The following is a 26,796-nucleotide window of genomic DNA, read 5'->3' as shown; positions in this document are numbered from 1 at the left end:
GGCACATGGGCTCAGCTCCATGCATCGGCCTGGCCGCAGGTAGCTCTGCGAGGACTCAAAAAAAGGCCGTTTTGGGGCACTGCCATTTTTGTCAGGCTGAAGTGTCTGGGCACAGCTCAACAGGGCGGTGACACCCGTCCTGCTCCTCCTGCAGGAGCCCAGGAGGCACGAGGATGAGGAAGCCGAAGGCAGCAGCGGGCACGGCCCCGCGCCCCAGCGTCCCCTCCGCGGTGTCCCCCCGGCTCGGGTGCCGACATCAAGCGCGTGTTTGGCCTGTCGAAATGCGCTGAAGGCCATTCAAAATAAAATAACAATAAAAAAACAACCAGCCATTGTAGGCCGCCTAGGTTTTGTGCCAAGAAACTGTCAGGGGAGCTTTGCTATGCATTTAACAACGTTAATAGTTATTGGAGCTCTCTATGCCATTTTTTTCCCTGTTTTCGCTATGCTGATTTTTTTGCACGTTCACCGCTTCGGCGTAAAGGCAAAAAATACTCCAGAGCAAAAAATAAATGTTCCTTTGATAAAATGCACAGACTCGGTTAACAAATGCACGCGAGTCAAAGTGCAAACGTATCAATCCTGACAGATTATCTCAAACTTCCCCAGATAACTCCATCACCGCTGCGCTCTCCCCTCCGCACGCTGCATCACCCTGACCCCGCGCCCAATCAGTTCTAAAATGGAAGAAAAACTTAAAGCAGATCAAATAAACACCCCCCCCCAGGCCAGGAAGCCTCCCTTCCCTAAAAGCGACTTGGAAAGGCCTGCTACAAGATAGGGTTTAAATGCTTTTTTCTTAAATGCTGGACTGTGCTAATCAGAGATCTGAAGGCACTGCAGTGCTGGTAATGAACACCATCTAGAGATAATATTTAAAGAAAAGCTACAAAATCAAATCGCTGCATAGAGATTTTTTTTTCCATCTCTGAATGCCTTTTACTAACAATTAGCCTCGAATTCAAACAGAAAAAATTAAGTGCTGAGTCTTACACTTGTGAAACTTGGCTTAATTTCCAAATGAAAAAAAAAGAAAAGAAATACAAATTGCATAGCTGTATAAAGGAGGAAATAGAAGGCCGGGCGATTTTAATTGTGAAATTAAAAATGTGTGTGAAGTTCAGAGGGGGGAGAGAGGTGCTGGGCTCTAGCACACACATCGGGTTTCCTCCCCAAAACGGAGCCCACTGCCCAAGAGCCGGCCCCGCTCCAGGCACCCCCAAAATCCCCCTGCACCAAGAGGAATAAATGGTGCTACGCAGCAGCAGCAATTCGAAAAGAGCTGCCATAAAAGCAGTGCTATCTGCTCTGTCTCACAGAAATCATCTGGATTTGTTGGCCAAGGCGTTATGTCCATGGAGGAAAATTGCCTTCTGCACTACCTCCAGTACTCTGAAGAGGGAGTCTATGCTCAAGCTAAACAAAAAACCCCACTAATCCCACACCTCTGTTACCAGCTGGCCAGAGCTAGTCAGTATGGGAGTTTTTATATATATTTTTTTGAGTCCAGGACAGTTAAACATTTAGAAGTGTGTGACTTCTGCAGTAAAAGTTTTGCCTTTAAATACAACGTAATGCCGAGGCCTAGGAAAAATACCCCCATCACACGATTCTTCCCACATCGCTTTTCCGTATTTAAGATACCGTGTGCGATTTTCTAGAAATTAAAAATTAAGCAATTTTTATCTGCATTTCACTGCGTTTTTATCTATTCAAAAACACCACCACCGCAGCATTTTGTCTGCAAAATGCCGTCTTAGTCCTCCGGGGTCAGCAAGCAATTTCAGGTACAGTTTGCAAGAGGAGCTCTTTTAACCCATCCCCTGACTGCTCGACAGCAGATCTGAGTAATTTTCTGGGTTTGACTTCATTGTGCTATGTGCTAAAGATGCATTTCCCGATTTTATTTTATTTTTAAAGCAAAAAGCAGAGCTTGGTCATGACTGGAAAATAGCTTGGTGGAGCTTAGCGTGGTGCTATATGGACAAAGCCCAGCCTGTAAGGCGGTGCGATTTATGTGGCTGCACAGTGGTGGGAAGGGACACCAGCCAGGAAAAGGACACCAGCCAGGGAAGGGACACCAGCCAGGGAAGGGACACCAGCCAGGCCTCGGTCCCAGAGGCCAGGGGACAGAGGGGATCCCCTCAGCCCGGGCACAACAGCCCCAGAAGAAGGGCGGCCGCGGCCTGGCCAGGGTGGATCAGGCAGGGGAAGGCGCAGGCTGCTCCTTACGCAGGCCGCTCCTCACCTCCCTTGGGCTCCCTGTCACCAAAGGTCACTGAATTACACTGAAATATTTTCATGAAAGTGCCCCTCTCAGCTCCTGGTACCTCCTCAGGCCGTCTCCTGCCCCTCTCGGCTCCTGGTACCTCCTCAGGCCGTCTCCTGCCCCTCTGCCCGCGCTGTCAGCCTGCTCCCGATGAGTCCCCCAAATCTCCACAGATCCCTACTTCAGGAAGGTCAGCTCCATCCGTGGAGGCCTGGCCGCAGCTGGAAGACCTTGACACATCTCCTGGGAAGCTCTGTGGTGCCTGGGGTTGAGGCAGGGCCCCAGAGGTGCTGGCAGCGGGGATGGTGCTGGCATCCCACAGCCAGGCCCACCTTCTGGTATGGCAGGTGGCGGCCAGAGACACGGGGACAGTCAGGGACGCCGTGTTTGTTTTTGGGAAGTCCCCACTAAGTTGGATGCTTGAAGGGAAATTCTTAAGGTTGTGTTTTTTCGCTTGAGGTAGGAAGTCTGCAAAAAGTCCGCACAAAAAGCACAAAGGGTGCTTCCTCACCTCCCAGCTACTCCAAGGCTTCTCCTGTGGAAACCAGAAGAAAGCCATGGAAAAGCTCCAGGTGGCATCCAGTAGTGTTTCTCTTCCCTTGCTTTTTGGAACAAAGCAGGTGTTTCCTTAGGATGTACAACTGAGTCATACGCTTCCTTATCTGTCTGGTTAGCAAGGTCAAAGCCGGTACGCTTCTAAACACACACCACAGCAAGTGCAACGAGATGGCTCCTGCCCAAGCGGGGACACCTCGAGTTAAGATGGAAGAGAGGCTGCTGCCATTACAAGTGAGGCTGGGGAGATTTTACCTGCTGGTTCTTCAACTAAAACAGTTTTTCAGTTCCTCTTTTCTCCTTTAACACAACGGAGATGACATTCAGCTTGTCCCACCCTTTATTCTGGCTGTAGTGTCTGCACCACAAGACTCCCCCATCACCTGCCTTCAGGACGATGCCAGCCCAGCTCAGCCGTAATTCCCTGTCCTTTCCCTTCCCCAACCCTTTGTATTTTGCTCCAGGGGCAGAGCAGGGCGTGGGGTTTCACGCCGGGCTCAGGCTCCCAGGCCTGCTGTAAAGACAGAATAACCGCAGCCAGCGCCTCCTCCCGCGGAGCTCAGGGAACAGAGCCCCCGCTGTGGCTGTAAGGGCAAAGAGCGTCCAAGGAGAAGGAAAATTGGAAGTGAGTGTGTTGTGCCACAAGGACCGTTTGACTTCACTCCTTGCTGGATGTAAGAGGGCCTGTAGACTGTAAGAGGGCTGGCGATGGAGGAAATGCACCAGCTTTAACCCCTGGGAAGCTTGGCCCCAAAGCAGAGCACCTCAGGCCGCAGAAAGCTTCATTCCCAGGCTGCCCGCCTACCTCCACCCTGCAGGGCTCGAGGGCCCTGCCACAGCCTCCGCTCCTCTGATCCGCTCCAGCCCCGCGGCCCCTTTGTGCGGCAGAAGGCAGCCACGCGCCACCCCACGGCCATCCTGCCTGGGATTCAGTGCTCGGTGCCCCTTCAGCTCCAGGTAAAGCCACCAAGCTGCCACACCATGCCCACAGATGACTGCCATGACGCCTCTGCGGTGGATTTACTCACGTGAGGGTGCTGTAAATTCCCAAGAAAACACAGCTCGGACATTACCTTTACAACCTAAGCCCTTCCCTCTTTGCTCGCTTTTCACCCAAAGGTTTCCCGTGTTTGAACACCTTCACAAAAAGCCTTTCCACTCCTCACCGAAGCCTACTTGCTGCACACCTTCAATGCAGCTTTCTCCTACGTGCTCTGCAGGCCAGCAGACCGACCTTCCAGCTGCTGCCTCGCCTGCTGGAGCTCTTCAGCCTGTGACCCAGCCCGGGCGCTGCTTCTTGCAGCCAGGACGTCTGTGAGAAGGACCAAGGTGCTCTCCAGCACAAACGCCAAGATTGCTGGGACAGAAATACCCGTTTCAGACAGGCGGTTCCCAATGGACTCACTCTAGAGCTGAACTAGAAGATTATTTTCACTGCACGGCTGAAATTAAACCACTCAGCCTCTGAAAGGCTGGCCCTCGGTGCCTCGCGCTGCCCCTGCACCTTCCCTGCAGTGGCCAGCAGGAGCCACTATGCCAGAGCTCAGCAAGCCACGCGGGTACTCAACAAGGAAATCAAGTTTGAATGCTCATTTTTGCCTATACAGCCATGCCTGTGTCTCACCTTCAGGGGGCTCAACCCCAAATGCCCCAAGCTCACCGCCCTCGAGCTTGGGTTTTCCGTGCCCCGGTCCTCGGGTGGGAACTGGAAGGGGCGTCTCAGGGGCACCCACCTGCACCCACCCCACGTGGCCGACGGCATCAGCTTCGTGACACCCGACCCTCGGTAGTTTTTAAATGCTGATTAGCTCCCTAGTTTAATTTACTTTGTTTGCAAAACTCATAGCCATTTCTTCTCGTAAAGGGGAGCTGATACAACGTATTTATTACCATTTATCATTGAAATTTTTATAAGACTACTTATGAATTAATCAACAATAACTGCTTTCTCCAACGCTGCTGCATTAATCTCCATATCCACGGCATAAATCACACCGAGAACAAGTTAATATACATATTTTAAGAGAAATATGGCAATATTTCCACCCTATCAACTAAGTGTATTATCATCTAGTTAGTCAATTTATAAATGCATATACTTTACCCAGCATCATAAATCCTGGCAGTTCAGCCTGACACCATCTATCAGCAAAACACAAGCTGACCTTTTATGGGATACTCCTGCTGCTTGCGACACCTCGGTGTGCATTGTTTCACGGGAAATGGATGATTCGTGATACGACAGAGACGGCCAGACCCTAACACAAATCTGTATGGCCACGTAGGAAAGGCTGTGTTTTGTTCAGAACCCAACCATTCCCACATTCACTTCGTTGGACCTGTTGTAGATTCATTTCCTTATTCTTGGAAGACACACCTATGGGCGATTAAAATATTGGGGCGTGCCTTCCTGCGTTTTATTTTCTCCTAAGTTGTACAGCTCCTTAAAAGCACTTTGAGTATTTAAAGGGCATGTTCTACTTGAAGATAATTGACTGAAAAATAAAAATACTGTTCAAATAGTTAAGGAGTGTTGAGCTGTGGAAGTGTTTCCATTCTGTACAACAGCAGCATTCAGACAAAATTAAAGGAAGCACACATTTGAGACTAATCTGTGACAAACACAAATTGCGTTTCATTCTTCTGAAGCAAGAAGCAATCCATAAAGAAACTTTTGCGGCAGTTTTAAATCCCCGAACGTTGACATTTCCAACACTAGTGTCATCCCTCTTGCTCACAGCAAGAGCAGATAGCGGCTACCACTCTACCAAAGGTATCTTTTATAACACGGATGCAAAAACATTCACGTAGGTGTCCTGAGATGGTCACCTCTCTGCTGAGAAATGTTGGAAAGCATAAAATAAATGCATCCGCTGGTCCCTGACGATGCCTGAAGGATAAAGCAGCGGTCCGGCACGCGGTGACGGAGCTAGCACAAAGCAATCCAGGGCACTGCATCTGTAAGTGATCACAAAGATCCCCTGCACCGCCAGGGCTCTGGCTAACACGACCTTCAGCCACGGGCTGGCCTCGAGCCGGAGAGAGCTGCGAGGGACAGAGCACGTGAGGCTGGCAGGGAAGGCAGGGAAAGCTAAAGTTTCGTCTAAATGAAATCCACCTCTACCTTCAGGCGTAACGGTGCCCGTAAAAGCCTTCGGGGGGGATATGAGCTGTTGCTGTAAAGGGCTCCAGTAAAAACCCAAACCAAAAAACACACCGTGAAAGACATTTAAAATACGCATGTGGGAACTAATTTTAATTAAAACAAAACAGTATTATGGCTTTGCTGGAAACTTGCATTAGAGAATTTCCATATTTCAACACCTATAAATAGATTTACATCTGTATTGTTCAGTATGACGAAGATTACGATAAAATTGCAATTAAATTAGGATCTTCATTATGTTTTTCTCTTTTAAATTGCATTTTTTTCATTTATAAAGTGACCGGTCATGAAACTGCTGCTTAGCACGTTCAGTGCACTAACGGAGGCTTTAACAGCATGCTGGTTTGCAAACTGCAAATTTCGTTGGATTTACGGCAAAAACAGTAAAACCCATCTGAGATTAATATGTCAATTTGTTATATATTCTGCAGGATTGATTGCCAGCCGGCTCCTCCTCACAACCAGATTTGTAGATAAAACAACTCCAGTTATCAGGTATGAAAAGGACGCGCTCCCCTCGTCAGTGTTTGCTTTTCTGTTTGCAGATATTGATAGGAAAATACGTAGTATGTATTTTTAAAGCAATGGTGGAGACAAAACTAGACTAAAAATGCTAGAATGAAATGCAATGCTGGAATGAAATGCAGTGATAACTAGAATGAAATTCCAAACTGAAACTCCATGCTTCATTTACTGGAATGCCCTATCGTTTCTTTTAAAACCGCTATTTTTTATATATATATTAATGGTTTTTAAAGTAAATGCTCTCAAAAGATGCACTTGACCACGGTACGGCTTTTTCAGTAAAAAACAAAACAAAGCGCCAAGGTTTTACACCGTCAGGAAAAAATGAGAACCGGCAGGACAGTTGTGTGCAGCGGGAGACAAAGGGCTTCACCCAGCCACACAGAAACACCAAGTCCCGACCGCGCGGCGCGAGGATTTCGAGACAAACACTGAGAGATCTGCACAGTTTATATGGACGGCATCCACGGTCCTCCTCACAAAGAGGTATCGGAGAGATTCTTTCAGATACCTGGGAAAGCCCTGGGTAATTAGCAGCTCTCTCATTATGCCCCGAGCATCCCCCAGCGCCCCGGCAGCAGCTGGCTCCCGCTGGCGGACACCTGGTGCCAGCCCAGCAGCGCCCGCTGCAGGTACGGCCGCCCGCTGCCCTGGCGCGGGAGCGAAGGCTCATCGTGGGCTGAGACCGCGGCCAGTTCTCGCGGATCCTCCCCACGCACCTCGCTTCGCATGCGAGCCCATAAATCATCCTCGCAGCGACAGCGCCGCTGCCCGGCACGTGAAGCTCGCGCCCGTCCCACCAGGCGCATGGCGGCTCGGCGCCTCTGCCTCTGCTTTGCGCCACTCAAAGGCGACGTGACCCACGCACGCTCGTCCCCGCCGTGTCATTAGTCGCCTCGCAGGCTGGATGAGACCGGAGGACGAGGCTCCGTACCTCTCCTCACTTTGCCCACAACCTGTACAAGCGCCCGCGAGCGGCGTGCCCGTGCCTGCCTTCCCCCCAGCAAAGCGACGGCGCGGCGGCGGGCGGGCGCGCGGTACTTACTGAGGACGGCAAACCTGGAGGAACTTTCCGAACTTTCTTTGTTTGTACTTCTGAAAAAAAAAAAGATAAAATGGTGTCTTTGTAAAGATGGGCTTTTTTTTTTTTTTTTTTGCCAGCGAGGTTTTCTAAAGAGCAAGCCGGCTAATCACCCTGCCCGCGGCTCCCTCCCGGCTCCCAGCGGTTTGGGTACAGCGGAGGGGTGCCAGCCTCCCGCCCGCCCCAGCAGCCCGACGGTGCGGCGCTGCAAAACCGGTCATATTTTCACCTCGAGCGTTAGGGCCTTTGTTTTCGCCTCACGCGGGTCTGCTTTGAGAAAGCGACTTTCGAAGGCTCCTTGCATGCCCCACAAAGAGGAGCGGCGGCGGCGGCGGCGGCGAGCGCCGCGCAGCCCCTGGCTGCGCTCATCTCCCTGCGCCGTCACGCGGGGCCCGAAGCGCTGCGGTCCGTGGAAACGGGGAAAAGCGCCGAGCATGAAGTCACTCACCCATGGAGGTGCTGTGCAGAGGCCTCCGGCGGGGGTTATTGCTGGAGTACTGGTAGTACTGGGAGCCCGGCTTGCTGGGTGAGAGCGCCCCGGGGTTGCCGATGTCCATCTCCCCTCCCAGGAGACTTTGCTAAAAGACGAAAAAACACACACGTGTGTGCGCGTGCATGTGCAAGCTGCCTCTCCCCATCATTAGCTATTTCTCACCCCTAAAAATAACATCGCAAAGAAGCCTTCATAAGCACCCGCAACCCTGAAACCAGGACCTGCCAACATTTTAAAGGCGACATGGCAAAAATTGCCAGCTTAGCATCTTTACCTTTCCTGGGAAAACGCACAGTAATTAATTTAAAGTAGGATTATTTACACGTGAAGGAGACTTATTGCCTACTTATTCAAACGCAATCAGTGTTTTAAAAACTTTTGGAGCTCCGTGAAACAATGTATTTCAAAGTCATTTAGTTTCCTCGCCGCAAACGAGACAGCCAAGCGTCCGGATTTAGCCATAATAAAACCGAGGGGAAAAAAAATGCTGCTGTTGACAGTGCGGTTGGTTCGGAGTGCATGAAGCAGCCTCATTGTCTGTCCCCACGTAAGGAGAAATTCCTATCGGAGGATTAAACATCTTGCAAGACGCACATCTATACGGCAGGCTGTACATGAAGCGTGAGCAACGCGGGAAAATAAAACTCCGCGTTAATAATGTTTTTTTGCAACGCTATCGGAGAAAAGAGCACCTCTGCAAATCCCAAACAATTAACGCTATTGTACAGCAGCCGCAGGAGCAGCGGCAAAGGACTTTCAGTATCTCCCTTTTACGCCTCTACCATTAACTAACAAGAAGCATCCCGGCAAGCACAAAATTTCCCCGGCTACGACAGGAGCCCGCTTCCCCCGAAAGAGCGGCAGGCGTTATCTGACCCCCACTGGAAGCAAAATCACACATCTTGAAGAGACTCCGGCAGAAGAACGATTTCCTGAGTAACGTTCTATTTGCTATAAACTACACGGAAACTTACCCATAATATATAAATCCCCTGATTATACTCTGCTCTGAGCACATTGTTCTTTTAATCATTCTGATACGCAATAAAACAGGTGTAGATACCACCATTTATATTAAGAACAAATTTACCATTTAATAAAGAAATTTTAAAATTAAGTACCAAAAATCTAACTTTATCGTTACTTGTAATCAACTTTTACTGACTGAACTAATTACTGTACTTGATAAAGTACAGAATGTGTTTTCCCTAATCTAAATTCTAATCACCATGTCACTCACAACAGACTTAGTAATGCTTCACTAACACACTATTCACATGCAAAATACTCTAAATAGGCCAATTATGACTCTGCCCCTGTTCCCTGGTTAACCCGCTGAGAACTGAAAAATTTCACAAGGCAGTCACCAACTAAAACAAAGGCTCCTTGTTTTAAATTAAGACAGTCTTTTTGATTCCTAAATAGCTCAACAAAGTGGCATGTCTTCTGCTGAAAGCAGTTGGTCAAATATGAGCCATGAGCTGGAAAATCAGAAATTAAAACATCCTTCTTCCTTTACCACACTTCTAAAAACATTCCAAGATAACTTTTGCTTCACCAAAACGATATTACTTTTGGTGGTGGGGTTTTTTTCCCAGAGCAGCTCCACGAAAATCGCCGCCGAGGTACGGGGCAAGCGAGCCCTGGCGGACGCGGCCCCAAGCCCCGTCGTGCAGTCCGGCGTCGGGCTCCCCGGCCCCCTCAAGGCCGTGAGAATACAGCCATGTTAGGCGGAACGTCCTTTTGCTAATAGCTTTCCGCTTAGCTCACGTCTAATATACACCTGCAATGACTCCGCTCCTCTTAATAAACAACACCTGCACCGACAAAACAAATGCTTGCAAGTCTATTGCATAATGGCAAAGAAATCTATGCAACAACTCCTTGGGATAAAAAAAAAGGAAAGCAAAAAGAGAAAGGTTATCAATTCATTGTGAATATCCTCTGAAAATAAGCGGGATTTTATGGAATGTCTCGGAGCATTTCAGAATGAAACAGCGCTAACCACAGAAATCCTCTTCAGTCATATATTTTTATCACGTATACGTTTTAACATAAAGACAGACCTGCTAAATCTGTGCACGGTTGATCCATATGTCGGGTAGTCTGAAAGACTTACAGCCATCAGCTGTATGCATTCCTATACCCAGCCTACTAGATTCAATTCCATTTTTTTTAAAAAAAAAGTCTCTAAGACAGCGTTTGCAAACTATTTTAGATTAAACAAGATTCACTTTAGGAGCAGAAAACACACACATGCCCGATGTTGTTTGTGTTTTTTCACCCAAACATTGCTCTCTATAAAAAGATGCAGAGGTTTCGGGGGCGGGGGGGGGAAGGAAAAAAATCCCCAACTTGCATTTTTACACGAGGGGTAAGCAGATGCGCCAGCGCTACGGGCTGCCCGCCTTTTGTTTGTTTAGCCATCGAATACTTCTCGTTGCCACTAGTTGCATTCACAATGACTATTCATTCCTCTTGACCTAGCAGGTAGGTGCTGAAACGCGGCCGACGGCCGGGCTCACGTACCTGCGGCTCGCCACGCCGAGCTGGCACCCACGGGGCCTCGCGGGCCGGGCACGGCGGTGCCCTCGGGGCTCCCCGCGGCCGGGCTGGGCGCACGCGGGCGCCCGCGCAGAGCCAGCTCCTCGCTCATGCTCCGTGTCCGCCTCCCACCAACGGCGGCAGGAGCGCTCGCCTAGAAGCAGCTTTCGCTGCCACAAAGCCTGGCTTTTCTCAAACGCGTCCCCCAAATTTGCCATCCCGAGCGTCGCGGGCTGATTTCTTCGTTCGCCCCCAAAAAGCGCCCGAAACCCCAAATAGCCCAAACCGGCCCAGCACCCTCCTTTGGCACAGGACGGCGAGGCAGGCTTGCTTTCAAAGAGGTGGGTTTGTGCGCTTCAGGGGACCTTGCCGAGCGCTCCAGGGAGGAAAACTCGGCCAAAAACCGTGTATGTACTTATTCCGAGATGCTCCTACGAGGAACAATGGGCATTTATTACTGTTCAGCCTACGTGTCACACCGCTAATGGCCTGCAACAAAGAGAAAGAGAAAACGTTCACAAGCCACGATGCCAGGGATCACGTAGCTCTTGGAGCTCTTCTTTTCCCCAGATTGGATCTCAGACGCGGCCCGAATGATCGGGCATCAAAGTTCGTATTTCCCATTAGGCAAGGATGAGCTTAAAACCGCAATGTTACCGCCGGCAGACTCCCTTCAGAGAGGGGCTTACCGCGGGTACGTGCTGGACGCAGGGGACGCGGGGTGCCTTTGGGTGCAAGCGGTGCAGCAGGCGAGGCACAGAACACTGCGAACCTTTGAGCTGTACACATCCTGCCGGCGGACGCAGGCGTCGTAGCGCACACTGTACAAACCGCCCCGTCCTCGCGGACCTGGGCAGTTGGCAGTCCGGTTTGTTTAGAATAAACAAAGCGAAAAAGGCGCGGGATTTGCCAGTTGAATGGTAGTTGGGAGCTGAAAACAACCGCGGAAGAAAATAACTGCGAGGCAGCAGAACGGCGCGGAGGCACGCGGCTGTATTTTTCATCAGTTGCAATGTTTTTGCTCTTGTCGTTCTCCACACAGTCCTGTCGTATTTCTAGTAATTTGTAAAAGAAGGCACTAACAAGTGAATCCTGCCTCCCAGAGCTGAATAACTAGACAAAGAATTAAAGCTGGGTGGGGAGGAAATGCGGGCGCACTATGACAAAGTAAGATCCATATGGACGCGGTATTACCCCTCCTGGAAAAACACTAACGTCGCTCCGTTACAAACCTGCAGTTGTGCTTCCCAAACAGAACCCACAGGAATGCCAACAAGCGTTCCCCTTACGTTTCTGCTTCAGACCTACGGAGGCAGGAAATCGATTTTTTGAAATTATTTTGCATTTCCTTCCTTGCAGCAGCAGGTGAGATTAGGGTGCGGCAGCGCGCTGCCGTTCGCTAAGAGAACATCAGTTCAGATGAAAGGTAAAAGTCCCCGAAGCCCACAATCCAAATTTCTTTGATAAAACCCATCGGGACAAAATATTTCACAAAGGGCCTTTTTTTTTCATTATTTTTTTTGCTGACAACCTGGCGAGATTTTTTTTATTTTTTGCCATCTCCACGCTGCATCGTGATCCGGTATCAAACGCGCCATCACGGGGATGTGGGAAGGAAGAGAAAAACGGGCTTAGAGGAGAAGAGATTAAGCTCCTTTTCTGAACGCCTGCCAACCGTTTGTGCGCTGTGCTCGCGGCGGAGCGTCCCCGCGCACGCAGCTGCAGCCCCGCTCCCCAGCCCGGCGGATGGATGGGGACTGCGGGGACATATGGCCCCCGCTCCGCACGGCGCACGAGACCGCGAGCCTCGGAGAAGCTCTGGAAGCAAGCGGGCACAGCGCGTGCATCCTGCCAGCCCTTCCCCAGCCGAGGCGGTACGCGCGCTGGGAGCGGGCGAGGAGGGTGAAGACGAAGGCTGAGGCTGCCAGCGTCGCCCTGGCCGGTCCTCAGCATCGTCAGGGCAGGGCAGGGGACATCCCACCTCTGCCGCCCTGCTCTGTGCTCGATCCGATGGCAAAAAGCACGATTCTGCGTCCGCACGCAGGGCAGGGCCGTGAGCTGACAGCAGCGTTACACAAATTGCACACGTTTTATCTAACTCCATCGGCTACCTTGCCGAAATGCATCGTTCCACAAGCAAGCCCCTTTCGCAATCAGCTTCCTAGGTACAAGAAGTCACTACTTCAGCCAGGAAAAAGAGCCCTGCTGCTTTCCTGACATTGCATTCGAAGGCTGCGCGCTGGTGAAGACCGAAGCCTTTCTGCTCGCTTTGCTCGCCCCGTGCCCACCGCCTCTGCGCACCCACCCGGCCCTACAGCCCCCACCTGCTGGGGGACCCCGCGGGCGCTGCACGCTCCCTCCAGCACCATTTGGGGCGCTCCCCCCAAACGCGGGCCCAGAGGAGCGTGGCCCAGGCCATTCCCCCGCCTCCGGCACCTCACTCGGACTTCTCCGCATCCAGCACGTTGCAAAGGTGCAGCCAAAGCAACCTGCATTTGATGGAATCGCATCTAATTCCTGCCGAGGCAGAGGAATGGGAGGTCTTTTTGTTCCCTTTCAACACAACCAGTTGCTAAGTGCAACTCTTCCGTTTTCTTGTCCTCTCGCAAGATGCAGCGGGATGTCTCGCCACGCAGGTCGCAGCCCCTTTCACGTGCCCTGCCCTCGCTTTATGAATTTTCACTTAAGTCAAGTTAAGTAAGTAATGCCGCATAGGCAGCTGAATCATTTCTTGGTTACTTCCTCCTGTGATTTCAATCCTCTGCTTTTAATCAAATTAAGAAACTAAATTTCCACTTATCATGTGACTATCAGGGCATCTGTTCATAATCTGTCCAATTCCTACAAATACTCCTTTCTTTGGCTTTTGGAGATTTGGCAGCTCTCTGTGAAATCTTCTGTGTGTCATTTACGTCCAGTATTTCTCTCTAATGCCAAGTGTAAATTGCAAACCATTGATGGCAAACACAGAGAAACAATTTCCTCGGGTTCCACTGAGTATGTTTTCAAGCTAAGGTTCTGTTTTCCTTTTTTCCCAACCAACCATAATTCTTAAAGGTATTTACCGAAAAATCTTGCCTTGCGGGGAACAAAGGAGCTCCTCGCACCGCGATTTCGTTTCTCACCGAGTTCTGGTTTTTCACCAACGCTCACAAGCACGAAGCAGGAGAAATGTTCCTCGGTTTTCTTTGCTCCATCTGATGGCAAACAACCTTTTTGTCTCAGTTCTTCTCCCTTCCAGGGCAGCACCTTCAGGTGGCTGCGCGCGGTGTTCAGCGCTTTGCTTTTCCCTCTGACCTTTTCCTCTGAAACACGCTGGCAGCTCTTAGCAAACGATGTTTCACGTTCAGCCAGCCCTCGTGCACTAATGTCACCACTGTCAGTTCTCTACTGCTTTTCTGTCATATTTTTTTCACTCTCTCTTCATCCGCCTAATTTCAAGTTGCTCTTTGGGCTTAAACCTTTCTGGAGTCACTTCCCCCGGTTGTGTTTCCGGGGCCTGGCTGTACCAGCAGCAGAACAGGCACTTCCCGAGTTCCTTCAGCGGCTCCAGCACATTTCGCGGACACGCGGCCGAACAGAGCGCTCCTAACCACGCCTGAGGTTCGGCAGCCTCTGAGAGCAAGGATTCCCAATCTGTTCTGCGCTCCTTTTCCTCATCTCTTCCAGGTGAGCAGGAGAAAAAAAAAACATTTGTGACTTTTAGCTCGTTTTCCCCACATTTACTCTTGTATGTTTGCGTCTTCCTCTGCCGTTCTTCACCATTATGCGCGATGACTCAGATGATTATGCCGCTGCTTGATTATCACGAAAGGTTAGCTCCTTGCCTGCATTAACGATCCCATCTTCCACATTTGCAGGGAATGATTTCACCATCAACTGCACAGTTTTCAGCGTTTTTCTAAAGCTTCAGTCGAATGAAAATATTTCATTTCCTAGCGTTCGGGGAAAAATGGATAAAAAGCGATTCAAGTGAACAAGTGCGAGGCACAAAAAAAATCAAGGGCAGAAGGGACTTCCTCCTAACTCAGGAGTTTTTTAAATGCAGCCTTTGCTCTGTCTGTGATTTTTTTGCTGTGCTGTTTCTGCTGGAAGTGCTTGGAGGTGGAGATAGCTCCTCGCCACAGCCCCAACGGCGATCCCAGCGGGCTCCCTGCTGCAAAGAGCAGCAAAACCGGCCCTATAACGGCCACGTTTAAGGGGGTGCCCCGTGCCACCCCTGGGGATGATCCCCAGAGCACCCAGGTGGCAGGGGAAAACGGGACCAAATAAGCAAGTGGAGACTTTGGTCCAAGTCCATGGGCAGTGGTTCACGGCTGGAGAGTCCTCGTGCTGCTGGCTCCCCAGAGGGGACAGGATGATGCATTTGGTGACACCCTGGTGCTGCAGATGGCCGAGGTGCCAGGGCTGTCCCCGTGCCACACGGGACCGAAGCCCACGTCCTCACCTGCAGATGTGCTCCCCGAGCAGAGAAGTACTTCTGGGAACAGCAGAGTGCCCGAACGGAGCTGGACGCAGCTGAGAGCGCGAAGCACGGGCGCCTGTGCCGGAGAAGATCCAGCCCAGAACGATCTGCAAGCAGTCAAACACCAGGGAAATGCCTTGGGTCTTGAGAGCGCTCCCATCTCTTTGCAGACTGTAATACCATGTGGTAACGTTTAGAAGACTTCACAATCAAGGAACCGAAGCTTAGAGCTGCTGGAGGAATTGATGGTGCATGAGGAAGCGATTCCTACCCGGAGCGTGTCGGTGGAACCGCTGTCCAGGGCAGAAGACTTGGTGAGGGGCTGCCCGGCCCCAGTGCAGGCCCAGACAAACCCTCTGAAGGCATTGGGGCCTGCGAGGAAAGAATTTGGCCCGCGGTCAGCAGCTGGATGTTCGGGGACTGTGAATATAGCGAAGCTTTGTCTGCAGTGCTTGTATGGAGCAACACAGCGCCGTGACAAAGGCGGCTTGCCACACCACGGAGAGCCCAACTGCTCTACAGCATCCTTCAGAATTATCCAAAAATCCACGGTCTGCTCCGAAACATAGGCTTGATATATATTTTAATGTTCCTAGATATGGAAAGGTGTGCTACATCAGGGTACTGGCACGTAGTGACAGCGGGGTACCCTAAACCCCCCAGGGTTCAATAAAAATCCCACAAAAGCAGTGCCTTTGGGCTTGTACGCTGGGGCTGCTCACCAAGTATGAAATGCGTGCCCTCCCTCCAGAGTTCCACAGCACCTCCCGGTACGCAAGCAGCCGTCTTTCCGTGCGGCTCCCAACATCTCCAAGTGCCCACTTCTTCAACCATCTCCGATCCTGCACCATCTGGTAAGTATCAGCACCGCGGTCACTTGTGGGGGGGAGATGGATGGGAGACGGGGAGGATTAATGGCACGCAGAAACGAACGCTGTGCAGAGAACCACATTTTTGCACTGTTTTTCCCTGAGAAAAAATACTGAAGGCTCGCTGGCAGGAATTCCTTAGCCGGGCTCTGCTTTTTTTCAGCTCAAGTAAGCACTTCAACGTGATTCAGTAAGGATGTCCTACCACTACTCGCTTCAAAATGGTTCTCCCTGGCAAATTATTACAAACCCGAAAAAAAGCCCCGTTAACCTAACAAGTCAATTATCATCACTCTTCCCCGTGTAAGCATGCCGCTACAAAGGGCTTACAACAAAAATCCTGGCTCAGGTTGTCTCAGGCAGGGTAAAATACTCTGACACGCCTCAGTCTTAAAAAGGTGTTTGGTGGCGGAATTCCCATTTTTAATGACATAATTATTGTTCTCCCTTTGAATAGGAGAACACAGAGAAAGGCTTACAGAAGTTCAAATGCATGGGAAACGGCCTTCTTCTCAAATTATGTTGGTTGGTAATATTTTTAACCAAAGAAAAGTTGCTGCAAAAACATCTAAGAGACCAAAGAAACTTCCTGTCCAAAAAAAATAACAAAACCCATGCTAAATACTTGAAGTGCCTCGGAGGATGTGTGGGGTTTTTTTTTCAGACTTATTACTATTCATCAGCCTGAAAGATAAACAACGCCCTCCCCCTTTTTAGGGCAGAAGCAAGATTTTGGAGGAAAAAGAAAAAGCTGTGGCAGACTAAAAGCTTTTATTTAAAGATCCTCAGACGATGCTGAACGTCAGACACAAGGCCTGGGACTCGTAGGGGCTGGGGAAGGATGCTTCCATCCCCACGTTCGCATCAAGAAGTGTGAGCTTGCTTGGGGCGAGGCGCAGGGAAGTGAAACCTCAAGCACACGTTGGAAAGGAAGCGGGGGGGAAGAAGTGGGCTTTGGACCCAACGGTACATGACAAGTTGGAAATAAATCACATTCGTGGCGGCTCCGTCAGCCCACGCACACCACGGGCACTGGCAAGGGGAGGGCAAGGGTGGCTGCGTCCTAAGACATTCGCTTCCCAACGGAATCGGATCCACCCGTACACGACGTGTAACTGCGGCCGAACAAAATGTGAAGGCTTCTGCACTTCCAGTAGAGCCTGCAAAGCTTAGGTCACCTTGTGCTTAAGGCAGGACAAGAAAAATTAGAATTGCCCTGCGACAACAACAAAATTGGCAAATTCAGCTGCTCTGAGGAACGGGCAGGAAGAAAAAGCACCTTTTAGTGCTGACACAGGTGAAAGGATAGCAAGCTGGCGTTTGGGTGAGTCAGAGCAGAGCGTGCCACCCGGGCAGCTCTCCTCCAGCACCGCACGCTGCCCTGCAGCTAGCTCAGAAAATGCACTTCCAAGTGAAAATGAAGTTTTGCCTACTTGGTGCCACTCAGGGGGCATTTGGGGCAGCTAGGGAAGAGCAGACCTGCTGAGCGTCCCGCTTGCTATCACATGGCTGCATTTCCCCCCTCCTTTCTGCACGGAAAAAGTGACGAGGATCTCCTCTGTTGTGGAGGCAACGTTTTGGGTTGCCTACACTGCAGAGAGGCTTTGCTCCTGCTCCGCAATACTGCTGCTTTCGGGGAAGCCAGCGCGAGCCATCCGGTCAAACAAGTGCCTGCGTGGGCTGGTATTGATGCCCATAGTCAGCAAAGGACTGCGTGTGGACGTGTCCCCACCTGGGTCTTCTCTTATTTCTTTACAAAGCCCGACTCCTGCCTTCGATCCAAGGTTTAGTAATGCTTTCCTAGCCAAAAGATGCAGAAAAGAGCTGGCGTGGAGCAGAGCTGGCAGCACCCCTTCAGGCTGCCATTAGGGACAAACGTCACAAAATGTGGAATCGGTTTATCTGAAAGACATTGCTTACAAATAAATCAAGGCCACTAGGCTAAGCAACTTGGCAGAAAGGAAACACCAGGCCAAGCAGAAGCACTGCGGAGAGTTTCACAGACACTGCTTTCTTCTCGACTGCCCCTAATGCCCCGTGGAGATACAACGTGCCTTACAGCACGGAACCGATAAAGGAAGGCAGCAGAAAAGAAAGCGAAGAGCCAGCAGAAGTTACATGACAAAACTTGTGAATCCCAGCATTTCAGAATAAGATTCTAGAAAGTGGACCACAGAAGGATACTGGCACAGCATCACTGCTGCCCTACCCAGGCCCAGTGGCAAGAGTACGCGAGGAAGAAGCCTCACTCGTCCTCGCTGGGCTACTTCAAAACATGCCTCAAAGGTGATTTCCTTTTGTACACTTGCAATCCTGACATTGTCTGTGCTGCTCCACATGTGTACGACCACATGAAGTCTATCACACGATATCAGGACAGGCCCGTAAGTTGAGTCAACAGTAGAAATTTCCATGCGCGTTGTGCCATGGTCGCACCAGGGATGAAGGACACTCTTCTGGTGCTGCTTTAGGAGCACGAACTGCAAATGTCTTCCAAAGCTGGGCTACAAATCAGTCATTTTATAAAGCCTGCCCAAGATTGGTCATCACGGAATAAAACTTCCAAAACACGATTAAGAGGAAATACATATTGAAAAGAAAATAGTAAGGACTCATGGAAAATGCCCACTCTTCAGTGCCGAAGCCTTCCAAAAAGGGGAGCAATGACCCAGGACACAACCACTGGGTAGCGTTTGGGACAGCGGGGGCTGGAAGGGCACTAGGTGAAGGCGGAGGAGCTCTGCTCCCAACAGGACGTGGGGCAAGACGCACTTGACAACGCAAGATGGCCTCACCTGAGGCCATAAAGCAGGGGGCAGTTTGTGGCTGATTTTCTCTGTAGATGCCTATGATGTGCTAAGCAGTTAATTGGCTTTTTTTTTTTTTTTTTTGCATTACATTAAAGAATAAAAATCTCTGCCTAAAAACTGTATTTGTCACAGTACCTTATTATCCAATGTCTATCTTGTAAAGGTAATCCTGTATATTACAGTGGGATGTAAAAAACCAACAGAGGAATACCCAAGTGAGTTATATTTTCAGTGATCCCGTTGGTTTTTATTAGACTTTATATGCATTTTCCCCAGATACTTTTGAAAGACAAGGATGTTGGAAATATCCATAATTCTGCCTCTCGTGTAGCTTATACCTTTACTCCTAAAAAAAATAATAATCTCCTGACAGTCAACCAGGATCCATTTTCAAAGAAGGAAAACAGTTAAAAAATAAAATAGAAAGCCCTATAAAGATGCAGACAGATGGCTATATTCTGTCATTAACTTCAAAACAAAATAAAAATATTAATTTCTCCATTGTTGCTAAACATACTGCAGCAAGACTCGAATGCCTGCCAGACATGCACCTCATCTGCTGCGAAGGCATAAAGGCATACCTGGCTTCTGTGCTATTATTATTTATTATTTGTTAAGCACCAACCATGTGTTTGGCACTTTTCAAAGCCAGAGGGGGGGAAGTCTACTTTAAAAATGCTGCTCCTGAGCTAAATAAGATGACGGACACAAGAGAGCAGGCGGGCACTATGAGGGAGGCCCATGCTGCCACGCGTCCGGCCTAACAGCAACAGGTCCGCAGTAAGAAGAATTCGGAAAGTATCTGGCCTGAGAAGCTGGCAAATGTAGAGACAGCAGAGTTTTGCACTGTTGGACTGGAGGAGAGGACAAGGGGAGCGTTTTAAGATTGCCTGCGAGTGGCGCGGCCTGGTGAGCAGTGGGCAGGTTACCTGCATGGCTGGGCAGGTGCGGGCCCACGGCTCTTCTCCGAGCTCGGCTGGCACGAACACCAGCACGTGGCTGGCACTAACCATCTCTTCCTGAGACCTTCAACACCAGAGCCAAAAACTGAACTTGGCGAAAATGTCAAGTTTTTGGCGGGCTGTCCCGGGGCCCGCGTGCACTGACCTGCTGACCTGCAGGCACGAATGTCCCACAGGACTGAGAAAGAAAAAAAATCCCACCTCCTAACACAAAAATTTGATCCTTTGTGTAATCCCCTGAACAACATCCAGCTCAGAGGTGTGACGGGGCTCAAGGCCTACTCCTCCACCTGCGAGGAGCACGTCCAGCCCCTCGCACAAAGCCTCCTCCTCCTCCCGCTGTGCTCACACCAGCCACAGACTGCAGCAAAACACAAGACAGTTACGGGGAAAAAAAAAGGCTGTGAAAGGGGAACAATGAAAATCAAGCAAAACAGGAAAGGGGAAGCGAGAAAGACACACCACAAGGCCTTGCTAGTTCGTTGGCCGATGGCCCCCAGCCTACAGATGGCCTAACTCGGGTCTGGCTGCACTGAAATGGGGGTTTCTGCTCCCGGGGGGTGATTCAGCGAACCACACGGGGAGCAGAGGGGCTCCCCGGCTCCGACCACCCCTCTGCCTCGCATCTCTGAACAGCCCCACAAGGCTCAAGAAAGTCCTTTAGGTAATCGGGGGGCTCCCAAGGGTCACAGGCAACACAGGTGGGACTTGGAGCCCGAATCCCTTTTACCTGGAATGCACTGCGCTGCGTTGCCCTGGGCAGTTTGTCATGCAGTCCTTTCTCTTTGTGAGAGTTACTTCCATGCTGAATTAAAACGAGCTAGGGAAGCATCTTCAGATGTGAGAAGACAAAGAATTTCCTAAAGAAGTAGGGAATGCTCCATGACAACTCTAAAGCCGTTTGGTGCTTGTGTGTCTGAGGTATCAGCGGGTTTTCTTTTTTTAGGCAGGATGAGAGCATAACTTAGTCATTGTTTTTAATTATTCCATACATAAATAGCTGCTAGGATTCATATCCTCATACATTCCCTGAAATCTCTACTTGTCAGAAGAAATTGCTCCTTTTTTTAAGCCAAAAAACAAAGGAATAAATCACACAACAATAGAAGCCCGGCCAGAGCATCATCTTCTGCAGGAAAACCACCTCTAAGGTCACTGCTGGCGAAGGCTGGCACCAGACACGAGGGGGCCACTGCAGTGCTGAAACACGGTCTTTCACGGGGGATGTGAACATATTTTTTTTTTTTAACCGAGGAGGAAGTTAAAGAGCTTTCTGTGAAAATCAGGTGGTGAGAGTTTACTGGAAAGCTCTTAAAAATATACAGATCATGGGCTTGTGTTTATCTGGACCTTCCCGAGGAGTATGCAGTGAAACAGGTGAAAAAATTCTAGAGCCAATGCAGCAAAAAATATCTGCTGTCATAAATTCAATTTATGGCACTGGCTTGTTAAAACACTGATCTATCGGTGTTTACATGTACCGGACTGTTTACTGACTAATTTGAATGCCTTAAAATATAAATACCAGCCCATGCAAAGCGTAAGCAAAAGAGATGCACTAGGTTTCGAAACTCGGAGAGATCTGGACAACTTGCAGATTGTCTGAATTGCAACTAGAAATGCTGCAAAGAAGTTTGCAAAATGAGAGAAATATTACTTACACATGTGAATAGCTCTCTTAGGAAGTACAGATCCTGACTAATTTTTGTGTAGCATACATTTTGAAAATAGTGTTTATTTTAATAATCAGCATTCTGCGTCTATCTGTGCCTGTACAAGATCTCGTTTCTCCATCTTGAGCTGTTCTGTATGTGAAGTTCCTGTCTGCAGCCGCATGGTAATTAAGTGTGATTAAAGATGCTATTCATTCCCCTGCAAAGCAGCAGGTAACCACATGTCAGAAGGGGGTGGTGGAAGCGCGGAGTAACTTCTGGGCAGTAAAAAGGCTATTGGAAATGGTCTGTTGGAAATGAGCAATGCGACAGCGTGCAGCCAATGCTACGGAAATGGCCACGTGGGTTTGTGGCAACTACAAGAGATCGACGCGTTCCGAAACGTTACAAACCCCGACGTAACATTTAAAATCACCTCTATTTCTGTGTGCACTGGGAGCTGCCGAGAGCCCGGCCGCAGCCTAGGCACGACTAAGAGAAAGGCACGCAGGAAACGCCTGCCCGAACCAGGCCCCAGACAGAAAAGGGAGGCTGAGAGGAGTCGGGGCTGGAGAGAGGGCTGGGGGCGGCCACGGGAGAAGGCTGAGCTGCCTCCCAGGGCCTGGCACATCACCCAGCAGGGTGCTTCCTCCCAAGGGTGTCAGAAATCGGGTCAATAGCAGCATGGAGAAGCTTCCCCCCAGAATCCGTTTCTCACAGCTGTCACAATCCGCTGAAATACCGGCACGCGTGCTGTTTGTGCACATGCACACATGAGCTCCTCGTCTCGCCGTGCTTCCATAAAATGGCCAGACAGAGCTGGAGCTTAGCGCCCTGCAGGCCAGTAATCCAAAAGGCTTGTCCAACGGAGGTCATGGGCACAACTGGAAAGAGGGGAAATTCCATGTAAACGCCAGCAAACGTGTTTTCACTGGGAGGGTGGTGAAAGACTGGAAGAGGCTGCCCAGGCGAACTCTGCCCTGGGAGATACTCGAAATGCATCTGGGCATGGATTTTTTGTTTTGTTTTGTTTTTGTTTTTTATGCATTTAGATTAGCAAAAGTTGCCAAACCGTACCTTATATGCCAAGAACAGCATCCTTGGCTGCCACCCTTGGACACACCAGGGCACTCACCAGTCAACTCTGCAAATTGCCCGAGCTAGTCAAAGCAGACCGCCTTTTGGCTGGAGGCCCTCCATCAAGCCCTGACCAGACCTGAACCTGCAACGTGCCGTGTAGCGGGGTCACCACTTGCCGTGGTACCACCGCAGGCGAGCATCACTCCCCTTTTTATCGCCTTCACGACAGCAGAGAAAGTCAGAGTGCAGTGACTGCAAAGGCAAGCCGAGCTCCTATTAGCACTCAAGCACAACATAAACCTATTATTGCACATTACAAATAGCTGTGCTATTCTGTTGCCAGGTTATAAGCTCCAGAAAGGTGCCCTTGGAATGCTCACTTCCAACAAAATAGCCCTCAGCTTAACATTTGATCCAAAGGGCTAAGAGAAAAGCACTTCCTTTTACCACTAAATTGCAGTGTTGGGTTTTAGCATTTCTTCAATTATGATATGGACAATGAAACCGTGTCTTTCTGGATGCATGAGGAATTCTGCTAAATGAGCCATTCAGACATCTGAACTTAAGTCTGTTCCTTTAATACATTTGATTAACATGGAAATTTTATCTCTTATGTCATTATTTTAGTGCTGTAACATCAAAAACATTAGTCCACAACGCGCCCATGATCACAGGAGGATAGTTTATGGGCGCTAGAACTAATTTCTGGAGCAGAAGCAATGATTCCACCTCCCAAAGCAAGATGCTCGAGCACAGACGACGACAGAGGTGAACCTTCTCCAACTATAAATCACCACAGAAGTGAGCAGGAGAAACGCTGCCTCCCAGCCCTGCTGAACACAACGGGACTTTGGCCACCGACCAAAACGTTACCTGGTAGCAAAGTATCAAAGGCTATACTTCGAGTAGAGCGTGATTTTATTTTGCACCGGATTTCTTGCGGGGCATATCGCATCCCCAGGCAGCCGTGGCTGGGAGGTACATATTGCCCAGCCAAGAGGTGGGAGCGTCCAAATATTTAAAAGCAAATGAAGAAAGCGCCGTCGCTTTCGTTGAGGGCACTGGCGCTTCACATCTCATCACAAAAATGGTTAGCGATGACTTTGTAGGACCTACATTCCTTGGTACACTCGGTACCTTCTGTCGTCTTCGTATAGCTTTTGTGGGTGTGTTTATAGGGACGGAGAATGAAGGAGGAATTATTAGAGGCAGAGGAATCTGGCCATCAAAATGGGAGGAAATCGAGTTATTTGACTAAGCAAAAAACCACGGAGTGATTTGTAACAGAAGAATAAAATGAACTCGCTGTGTCCCCAGAGGTCTGCAATCCGATCTTCAGCAAAGGTAGCTTGCCAATTTAATTGAGGTAGGAGTTATTTAATTTTTTTTTATACAGGTATAGTTTTCAATAAAACTACATATGCCCATACCACTGCAATGGCAGATGTGTCTCGATTATTAGAGGTGGGCTCTAGGGAATACATACAATGGATCTTGAAATCCGTAAGCAGCTGTTTGGAAGGGAGGGGTGGAACATTGCAACACACACACATGTTCCTTAAGTGCAGTAATGTTTTGTTATTTTACTGCAGGTGTATTACAGAGATGAAATTTAATAACTTATTGTATACAATACCAATAAAACCGAAAGCTTCTTTGCCCTGCCGTTCCTGAACAAAGTACAAATTAGAAGCAGCTCTGAGCACAGCGGCGCTGCGCACTGACACGCACACCGCCCCTGCTCGCACCTTCCCTGGCTGCAGGCACAACGCTGCCTTTTTTTACCGTTTACTAGGAAAATGTGGTCAGGCCAGAAAAAAAAGGGGAAAAAAAAAAGAAAACAAAACCCCAAAGTGCTCCCCTAGATAGGGAAGAATGTGCTGCTGAAGGGAAAAAAAAAAAAAAGCAAAAGCATTTGAATGCACAGGCCAGCCTTTGGGAGTTCAGCTGTCAGGTCTCTGCGATGCCCCAAGCCCCTGTGCAACGCCAGCAGAGTTATTTTCCTAACAGTTACTCTGCAGCGGCTTAAATCGGAAGCCTGATTTCAGAATATGCATTAGTCTCAATCTCGTGCTGAATGAAGCACTGAAGAAGGGCCTTTTAAAAGTACAGATCAGATAAAAAGATAATCCCCTTGCTTTTTCTTTTTATTTTTTCCCCCTCTCTCTCTTTGCTGGACTCCTCTTCACATAATTAGAGATGTTGCAACAATTCAATAATTCACAGCAGAAAAAGGAAGTCCCGGTTCTTCTGGAAGAAAAAAGAAAATGGGCAATCGCTATTTCTGTCCATTCCCTTCTCAGCATGAGAACGCTATTATGCAAGGATTTACACACTTACTGGGCACACAGGCACGGGCAGCTGGGCTGAATTAATCCACATGCACTTGCCACAGAAGCTGCCTCGGTCTTTCATTCCCATTATGCTCATTTTCAAGTTTTCCAGCAATATTTCCATTACCTCTATAGAAAATCTCTGTCAAAGGTACGTTATAAACACCCCCTAGTCTGCTCAATGAGCCTCGAACGGTCAAAAATTAAAATCCAAGGCCTGACAGACGGGGCACGGAAGCCCCGCCGCGTGCCAAGGACTCCTCTCAGTCTCGCCAAGTCCCGTGGAGTTTGGACGCGCTGGGATCCCCCCGCCCACGATGTGTGACCCTTCTGCCCCTGCCACCCTGCCCCGGAGGGACGGGGGAGCAAGGGAAGGTGGCACGGAGAGGAGAGGAGCTCGGGCACATGGCTTGGAGGTCAGCAGGGAGCACGTGACGTCCCTGTAGATACCTTGCCTGCGTCCTTCCCTTCGGCAGCCCTCCCTGTACCGCAGTACCTTGCATCAAGCTGGAGCTGGTGTAACTGCTCACTGTACCTTAACGCTTCGTTCCAGATCCAGCCTTTGACATGGGACGGCTCCAGCTAGCCTCAGAGTATTTCCAGAGCACCGAGTAAACCAGCACAGCCAAGAACAATGCCAAGGCGCACTTGCTTAATAGTAAAAACAAGTCATCCCGGGCCTTGGGGATTCTGCTTGAAGTTAAACCACCTTAAAAGCCAAACGTCCTTCGCTCTGCACTTGCCAAAAAGGCACGATCCAAATTTTCAAAGAACTCTCATTTATTCCCACACACAATCTCCTGCGTTGCCTTGGAAATCTACGGTGGATGCTTTCTGGCCATCAAGCTCCCTTCACAGGTCTCTTTATTCATCGCGTTTTTGAAGTAACCGCTGCCCAGGAAAGCACGGCGGCTCTGGATTATTTCACGTCGGTCTCTGACTATTAACTGCTGAGTGCATCCTCGTGACGCCGAGCAGCACCCGTTACCGATAGCCTAGCAGCAACATTCTGTATTTCCAGGCCCTCTCCAAGAAAGGCACATCACCGTTTCACAAGCGGTGCGCGCCTAACACAACTCTTGGTTTTGGAATGGTGTGATCTGAATAACGTTTTTATCTGGCACGTGGGAAACCGAAGCGCGGAACCGGAATAAAGTTAGATGAAAAAAGTAGGAGCGCTTTCCTAAAGACTACTGCCTTGCTAACGCCCCCCAGGCCAGCCCAATAAGGAAGAAAAATGGATCTTTGGGGAGATGGTGAGTAGCGCAGAATTAAGACAACACACCAAATCCTGACTTGACTGAACGGAATGAGATTTTTGTCATTAACTTGAATGAAGCCGGTATTTCAGAAGTGCCTTGACAACAACTTGGGTACATGTTTCTTCGATGGCTTCTCTCTAATGGAATCAAATGGTTCCCAAGATGAGCTTGCCTCCATTCCCACTGTCATCAGCGTCGTATTTGCTACCGCGTTCTGTGAGAGCAGAATCGGGTGCTGCGCTCAGGAATAAAACCCATCCTGGAGTAAACGGCTCGCCGCGTGCCCGACCTCTCCTTGGTGGGAGCAGAGCACGGGCAGGAAACCTCAGATCGCTGCCGCTGTCTGCACGAAGAGGGGTTGGTGGTTTTTTTCGTACCAGAAGATTAATAGGTAGCAAGTTCGATATCGTTAGGTATTTAGTTTTCCTTAATTGTTCCAGGAACTCATCTACAGAGAGCAATGCATCACATCTGGAGGTAGCAATTTACCTTTCAGAAATCAACAAAATCTGCACGCTCCTCCTGGCTCTAGGAAAAAGGAGCACACGCGACTCCTCCCGCTGCACAGGGCCAAATGACAACTGGAAGCTTCGGGGTGTTCTCAGCTCTCTGTACCATCACCACCGATGTTTCCTTTGGAATTGACCAAATTTCCTCTTCCTCCGTATCTTCTGTCGAGGTTAGCCCATCTTTCTCAGCACATGAAAGCACGTCCTAGGAATCTTGCAGT

At 49.5% G+C, this 26,796-nt stretch overlaps 1 protein-coding gene across 18 annotated transcripts in view; it reads right to left on the bottom strand.

The window, feature by feature from the left end:
* TCF4 (transcription factor 4) overlaps positions 1-26,796 on the bottom strand; it is a 202,551-nt gene that overhangs the window by 74,904 nt on the left and 100,851 nt on the right. For all 18 annotated transcript variants that reach the window (XM_035310982.1, XM_035310981.1, XM_035310985.1 and 15 more), the window contains 2 exons: positions 8,045-8,174; positions 7,561-7,610 (listed from right to left, as the gene is read on the bottom strand). In XM_035310982.1, the coding sequence (XP_035166873.1) occupies positions 7,561-7,610; positions 8,045-8,174 (180 nt within the window). The remainder of the gene's footprint in view (positions 1-7,560; positions 7,611-8,044; positions 8,175-26,796) is intronic.

Source organism: Oxyura jamaicensis, chromosome Z (assembly GCF_011077185.1).
Source record: "Oxyura jamaicensis isolate SHBP4307 breed ruddy duck chromosome Z, BPBGC_Ojam_1.0, whole genome shotgun sequence".
Lineage (NCBI taxonomy): Eukaryota > Metazoa > Chordata > Aves > Anseriformes > Anatidae > Oxyura > Oxyura jamaicensis.
The sequence above is the reverse complement of the archived record's forward strand: the minus strand, read 5'-3'. Positions and strand labels throughout refer to the sequence as shown.